Below are 7,500 nucleotides of genomic sequence, written 5' to 3'. Positions count from 1 at the left end.
ATCTTTAACTCAATCTTCAGGTCTCGCAGCTTCTGACTCTTCTGACTTCTGTGTTTTGTCTCATCCACTGGTGCACCATATTCTAAAAAAAAAAAAAAAAAAAAAAAAAAAAAAAAAAAAAAAAAATTAATCAATACATAACAGTGACAGTAAATGAGTTGTAAAAAAAAGAGGAAGGAAGATAAAAAAAATTCTTTGTATTAGATATTTTTACCTGCTATAAATGAAAACAAGAAAAAAATACTCTGAATAAATTGAGACAAATCACATTAATATAACGGCCAAAATAATGTACTACAGAAAAACTGGAATATGGAGATGAGGATGATGGGAGAAATGAGAAAAAAATTGCATGTGAGAGTTTACATACACAGTTTTAAAAATCTTGTCTACATGGAATTTCTTTTATTCTTTAATGAAGATACATTTATATAGAACAACCTGCTGCTGTGATATAGTGCATTAGTTATGCTACACCTTATTATTTTTTTAAATTCTGTAATGACGTTTAAGACTTACATTAAGCAACACAAAGCTAAAATGTGATAGATGTGGATTCTTCTTTGTGCTGTTGAATGGATATAATTTTGCTATTTCTCTTTTTTCTTTTTGTTACACACTACTATGAATTTGATCAACTTGTACCATTTGCCGATTTGAAAATATTTATTCTAGCCATCCATACATATATCCACCGTTATTCTAGTTTATAATTTTTTTACACATAAATGGCTGCACAAGTGCTGAGTCACCAAGGAGTCAAATATTAGTCCTATCTATCTCACCTGTTTATATTTTTCAGTAATTTTCAGAAAGATTCTTTTGGATATTATATTGCTATTAGTATTTCATTAACATCATAATAATCATAAATTCCATAGTACTAACAATAGTATTGATATTAATAGCATCATAAAAAAATATCCCAAAAAGTCAAGGGCTTGGGTAATAGGTGCAGTCATTATAGCCTATTAACCCGCTGGATGTGGCCCACAATATAGGATTAGGCTTATGTGAACAACCACTCTGATAAGTGTGTGGCTAGTATACCGGGCATATGCGAACACTCGTGTGTGGTAACAAGACTGCATGCCTCCCCTTTGCAATATTATTTTCTCTTTTTCTGCATAAGTGCTTTGAGCTTTTTTGCCACTTTCCAATGTCTATATTTGTCATGTGATTTGCTTTTATCCAGAAGGTAACACACTATTTTCCTTGCACAGACTTAGTATTATCTCTCTATGTAGTCCATAACTAACTGCATTAGTAATAACAATAAGAAACATTTTATTATTCTTGTTTTTTTTCATATCATATTTTCTGTAATACAACCTATACTGCTGGTCATGACAGGCAGGAACCTGAAACCTGGAACTGGCACTCTTTTATAGACAGTACATTGCACACTTGGTTATTGCTGGAAATAATGCAAAAGGCCCTTCCAAATCCCAAATGGGCCTCATCACCCTGCAAGAGGTTGGTACATTCAAGGCGAATTACTCCCATCAGCCCGGCCTTCAGGCAAAATGCTCACAAGTACAGTAACAAAAAGTGGAATGAATATCTCCTGACCATTGCCTGACACTTACCACTAACTGTATATTGTATCTAAGAAATTTCACTTATATATAAAAAAGCACATCTCAAAACAATCTGGGGAATGCAAATACTTCTGCAGGAAAATATATTTAAGGAAGTTAAATGATATGGAAGGAGTGATATACCTGTCCTCCCTTGATATCACAAACAAGGAATGTAAGGATTATAGCTCTCCCCTCTGCTTGTTTCTGTTTGTGTCTGTCTGCTTCTGTCTATATGACTCTGTGCCTGTATTTGTGTAGGCTTTCATTTGCTTACCTTCCACTAATTTCAGATAAGTTGGATGTTTGAGGGTAAACTCCTGGGAGAGGTGTGAGGTACTTGGGTCTTCTGTACCACCACTGCTGTAATAATCCTCACTGAAGGACTTCAAGTAAAACAATTCACAATCTCTCTTTTCTTTTGGAGTTAGCCTTGTTCTGTTCAGTACCTAGAAAAAATCACAGATGCAAAGTAATTTTCCTTAGGAATGGACTTATGAAAGAAAAACTGCAGGTTTTTCTTTAATATAGAAAACATCAATGTTCTATATCATGGGTGTGCAACCTTTTTAAGACAATCCCACTAATGACAAACTAAAAATATCTAATAATCAGAAGCAAATGCTTTGCAGGACATTAACCTTTATTCCTGAGCAAATGAGAGACTTCCCTAGACCAAGAGTTCTAGATCCACAACTTTTACATGGGATTACATTATAGGAGTAACTGTGTAACTGATTCTATTTAATAAAAATTACCAGAAAAATATCTCATGATCAGATACAAAAGTTCTTAAGAGTTAGGCTTAATTTTTAGGCTCCTTCCTGGGGCCTCATTATGGATTGGCAGTTTCTTGAGTATCAGGCTGATTTAAAACACTCTGAGGTCATGTAACCAAGATTGTTCTATACTATTACATATTTAAAAGGAAGTCTTTCTACGTACCTTCAGGTTTGAAATTCGAGCAAAAGCAAACTCTTGGAAATAAAGCGTGATATTTTCATCATAAGATATGACCAAGTCTTCAATGTTCAGTAGTTTATTTAGCTCACCAACTGATTCCCACTGGAAAAAAGGGGATAAAAATGTATTAATTAATTCAGAGGTTTCCTTAGTAGCAAAATAATGGCACTTTTCGTATAACTTTTAACCTTTTCCCGGGATCCTCTTTTAAGATCCTTTACATTGCTACAAATCAAGGTAACAGATACATATATTTCTTAGTAAGAAAAATAATAAATAATACAAAAATTAATCATCTTCACTGTGCCATTCCTTGCAAAGGCAACTGTATCATACTCACCGCTTCGAGTGGGTTATTTGCAATCATCAAGTTCTTCAGATTGGGAAACAGCTTGGTCTTTTCATGAACTGGGACTGAAGGAAAAACTACTTTCTTCAGCTGGCAGTTATTGACATTCAAGCTTTCCAGCCTACAGAAAGAGGTACATGTCAAAAGGCGAGTAGAGTAAAAAACATCATTGCATATTCATATGTATTTAAGGGAAATGATACTTTAAATCTAATGGCTCTATACTTAAAAGAAATTATGGAGTGTTTTCCTTCACTGAACATCCTGAATCATGAAATGATTTTATAATTATAGTAAACAATATGTACATGCCATACCCACTGTCAGTTTACTTTACCAATTGTTTTTACACATAGATGGTTACACTTGTATTAATCCTTTGCCCACGGGTGACTTCCTGATGCGCAAGCCCTCTCTCCCGGGTTGTATTCATGGTGACCCGGGCCCCACTGCCGGGGGCTCATATCGTCACCCTAGCATGCGCGACCGCCCATGCCCAATACCAGCATCCCTTGCCTTTTCTTCGTAATACTAAGAACCTATGTTGTATTTGCAGTATTATTTTCTAAGGTCTCCATCTGCCATATTTTCTGATAAATCAAGACTGTAGGGTATTTTTCTTATTATATAGATTCTATAGTTGATCATTAATCACTCTATAGTCTGAATAAAATAAGCAGTGTGTGGTATCATGGAGTTGAAACCGTATGTTCTGTTGTATTTTCTTTTGCATTTTTTTTAAGTTGTTTTATAAATTAAACTTTAGTTTCAACAGGTTTATATTATCACTTCCATATAGATAAAAAAATAATAATAATAATAAAAAAAAAATAATAATAAAAAAATAAACCAAAAAACATATCGGTATCGAGAATACTACATAATATCTCTGGCCAATGTAGTCGATTACCAACATAATTTTTTAAAATAAAATAATAGATTGTCATAATTGTAACAAAAAAACTCATGGCATGGCCATACATGCCCCCAGAATACGGGACATGCGCACCATGGCATGTATGTACATGCCACCTGGCAGATAGTCCAGCCATGCCATGGCATGTACGTACATGCCACCCGTCGGCAATGGGTTAAGTCACCAATGAGCCAATTACAAGTACTGCCTGTCTCGCCTATTAACACTTTTCCTTGATTTACAATATTTTTTACATTACTTTATATTGTTTTTTCTAATATTTAAAACATTATAGTAATAATAATGTCTATGATAAAAATAACACCATCAAAATTCATAATTTATTAAAAATACCCTTTTCTTGCCAATTCAAGGAAAGGTGAAATTAGGTAAGGTCACAAGGTCTACTAATTGATGTCTTTGAGGCAAAGAACTGCTAGTACCATCTATGTGCAGAGACTTTTCGCAAAACAATTAAAATAAGGCAGAGGCATGTGGTTAAAAATACCATGACACACAGCAATCATAACATATATACTTATTATAAATGGGTATGTGTGGTTGTGTGTATGTGTGGATTTTGTGTGTAGTTTTGTGTGTGTGTGTGTGTGGGGTTTTGTGTGTTTTTGGTGTGGTTTGTTTTGTGTGGTTGTGTGTTGTGTGTGGTGTGTGTTTTTTTGTGTGGTTTTGTGTTTTTCTTTTGTGTGGTTGTGTATTTTTGTGTGTGGTTTTGTGTGTGTATGTGTATGTGTGTATATGTATGTATAAGTGTGTGTGGTTATGTGTGTGTGGTTGTGTGTGTGGGGTTTGTGTGTGTGGGGTTTTTGTGTGTGTGTGGTGTGTGTGTGTTGTGGTGTGTGTGGGGGTTGTTGGTGTGTGTGTGTGTGTTTTGGGTGTGTGTGTGTGTGGGGTGTGTGGTGTGTGTGGGGTGTTGTTTTGTTTTGTGTGTGTGTGTGGTGTGTGGTGTGGGGTGTGTGGTGTGGTGTGTGGGTGTGTTTTGTTGTGTGTGTTTGGTGTGTGGTGTTGTGTGTGGTGTGTGGGGTGTGGTGGTGTGTGTGTGGTGTGTGTTGGTGTGTGGTGTGTGTGTGTGGGGTGTGTGTGTGGTGTGTGTGTGTGTGTGTGTGTGTGGTGTGTGTGTGTGTGGTGTGGTGTGTGTGTGTGTGGTGTGTGTGTGTGTGGTGTGTGTGTGTGTGTGTGGTGTGGGGGTGTGTGTGTGTGGTGTGTGTGTGTGTGGTGTGGGGTTTGGGGTGTGTGTGTGGTTTTGTGGTGTGGTGTGTGTGTGTGTGTGTGTGTGGGGTGTGTGTGTGTGTGTGTGTGTGTGTGTGGGGTGTGTGTGTGGTTGTCTGTGCATGCATGTGTGCGTGCATTATATATATATATATATATATAATATATATATATATATATTATATATATATATATATATATATATGTATATAGTATATATGTTATATGAAATATATGTATATATGTATATATGTATATATGTATATATATATATATATATATATATATATATATATATATATGCAGATGAGTAGATAGATAGATAGATATAGATAGAGATATAGATAGAGATAGATATATAGATAGATAGATATATGTTGTGCTGAGAACTGATTAAAACCCCCACAATCTCCCTGAGTATACTGCCATTAATAAATTTAAAATAATGCGGAGACACAGAAGACCCCCTCTTTTCACTACTCATGTGAAGTATGATATATGAGCATGCTGTTAATTTACCTTGGAATCATTCCCAAGTGACACACTTCTTCCCAAGAGCAAATGGGGTGACACCTATGTCAATTTTTTCAAGAGAATCAAAGAGGGCCACAGGAATGGTCCTAATTTGCATAGCTTATTGAAGGCAACCTGTAATGCAAAAATATTACATCAAATGGATTCACATCCTTATATCTAAAAAGGAAGACAAAAGAGGTCTGCATACAAAAAAAACTGTATTTATGAATATTTAATGTGAATGAATAATGTAGCCTTGTTTCTGAATTATTCCCTTTTTGCAGTCTATTTTTTTTACATTTTTAAAAACTCTTTTTGCTGCATTTCTGAACCACAGATCATCACAAAATGCTTTGTAGAGATTCATTTATTAGTAAGGGAAAGTACCTACTTGGCTGGATTAATATTTCAGTGGGAGGCACATTGACAATATGATATATACATTTTATGATAATATTATATAGTTAGTTTTACATTTAGAATTATCAAATGCCATTCTAATTCTGCTGAATTAAAGCTTATCACTTTAATTTTTTCTCTTGTTCAAAGCCTCAAATCTAGTATTTGGCACCCAATATGCAGTCTTAACTCCCAGGCAGCAGGTGGGAATGGCGGGTGGAGGGAGTGCCTATCAACGAAACAGAGCCTAGCATGATTTTTGATGCTCTTATTTTGACAGGAATTACTCCTGCCATTTGGTTGATGTGGATAATGGGTTTGAACTAGAAATGGCCAACTACAGAATTAGCTCTACATTCTCTTTGAGTGATATATCCGGGTGGCTCAAGCCAATAAATTAATTTACTTTTCATTCAACGACAAAGTTGAATTTAACCAGTTTCCCTGTTGTGTACGTCCCCACGAAGAAAACGAATATGAACCAGTCCCTTTATTGTGTGGAAGATAAAGCAATATTCCAACTCTTGAATAACCTTACAGGAGGGGTGGTATAAAGACAATCAGGACACTAATACAACAACACCATAGCTAACTGCAATATTTGATTCGAAAGAGTCGAATGTTTACGACTGCCATTTCATAAGTAAGCCTCTGAATGTTGTGACGATTGTTGCCCGATATACATTGCTGAAAAGAGAGCCACTTGAAATATTTCTAATTTTGATAGTAGCTTTTGTCACTTCCTTTATGATAACATATATATTCTTTCTATCGGAGAAGGCAAGGACGAGCGTCAGGATTGTAATTAAAAAAAGGACATTAGACTTCGTGGTCATTCCCTATTTAATCCCTTCAGCCAAGGCAACTTGTCAAAAACATTAGGAGTCTGGCAAAACCTATAACTGGCACTCCCCATGGAAAGGAACAGGGGACCCTACCACGTACTCACTCCAAGAGCATCACAACATGAAAACTACAATTAAGTATCATGCTGTGACCACAGCAGCTCAAACATGAACCTGCCATTTAAAAAAAAGCAAAGTAAAACTAGCCTGCAGCTTCCTGAGTGTTGGAAAACATGACACAGCATGTCATGAGATCTGACCAAGTGTAGCCCTTCATGTTGTTGAGGACGAGGTGGGTGATGTGACACACACTCTCCTGCAGTTCATCTGGATTGTTGGGCAGCTTCAGTTTGTTGCCACTGAAATCATGTCAGTCTTTAAGTTTAGAAATATACATAAATATATGCACAAATTTCTGTATGGTTGAAACAATTTAGCACACAAAAAAAGTACCAACAACTTAAAGAACAAGTAAATATCTCTGGGTAAACTACTATCTACATCATCAATTCTGATATTAATCTATTGACACCCGGAACATGTTATGTTCTCTGTAGTTTTTTTGTGAAATGTCAATTAGTAGACCTTGGTGACCACAACTGATTTCCCTGTTCCTTGGGTATTTATGATTTTTAAAAATAATGACATTAATATTGCTGAAGCCATCTTATCACGACATTATAATTTATTTACCAAGTACAAATA

The 7,500-nt window shown here is 35.6% G+C and overlaps 1 protein-coding gene across 1 annotated transcript in view; it reads right to left on the bottom strand.

The window, feature by feature from the left end:
• LOC119596481 (tubulin-specific chaperone E-like) overlaps window positions 1-5,686 on the bottom strand; it is a 28,731-nt gene extending 23,045 nt beyond the window's left edge. The window contains exons 1-5 of the mRNA XM_037945751.1: window positions 5,555-5,686; window positions 2,884-3,013; window positions 2,526-2,645; window positions 1,858-2,029; window positions 1-82 (exon numbers count right to left, since the gene is read on the bottom strand). The exon at window positions 1-82 is cut by the window's left edge and continues 145 nt beyond it. Of these exons, the coding sequence (XP_037801679.1) occupies window positions 1-82; window positions 1,858-2,029; window positions 2,526-2,645; window positions 2,884-3,013; window positions 5,555-5,565 (515 nt within the window). The 5' untranslated portion in view covers window positions 5,566-5,686. The remainder of the gene's footprint in view (window positions 83-1,857; window positions 2,030-2,525; window positions 2,646-2,883; window positions 3,014-5,554) is intronic.
• Window positions 5,687-7,500: the final 1,814 nt, after the last annotated feature.

This window comes from Penaeus monodon, chromosome 38, assembly GCF_015228065.2.
Source record: "Penaeus monodon isolate SGIC_2016 chromosome 38, NSTDA_Pmon_1, whole genome shotgun sequence".
Taxonomy (NCBI): domain Eukaryota; kingdom Metazoa; phylum Arthropoda; class Malacostraca; order Decapoda; family Penaeidae; genus Penaeus; species Penaeus monodon.
The sequence above is the reverse complement of the archived record's forward strand: the minus strand, read 5'-3'. Positions and strand labels throughout refer to the sequence as shown.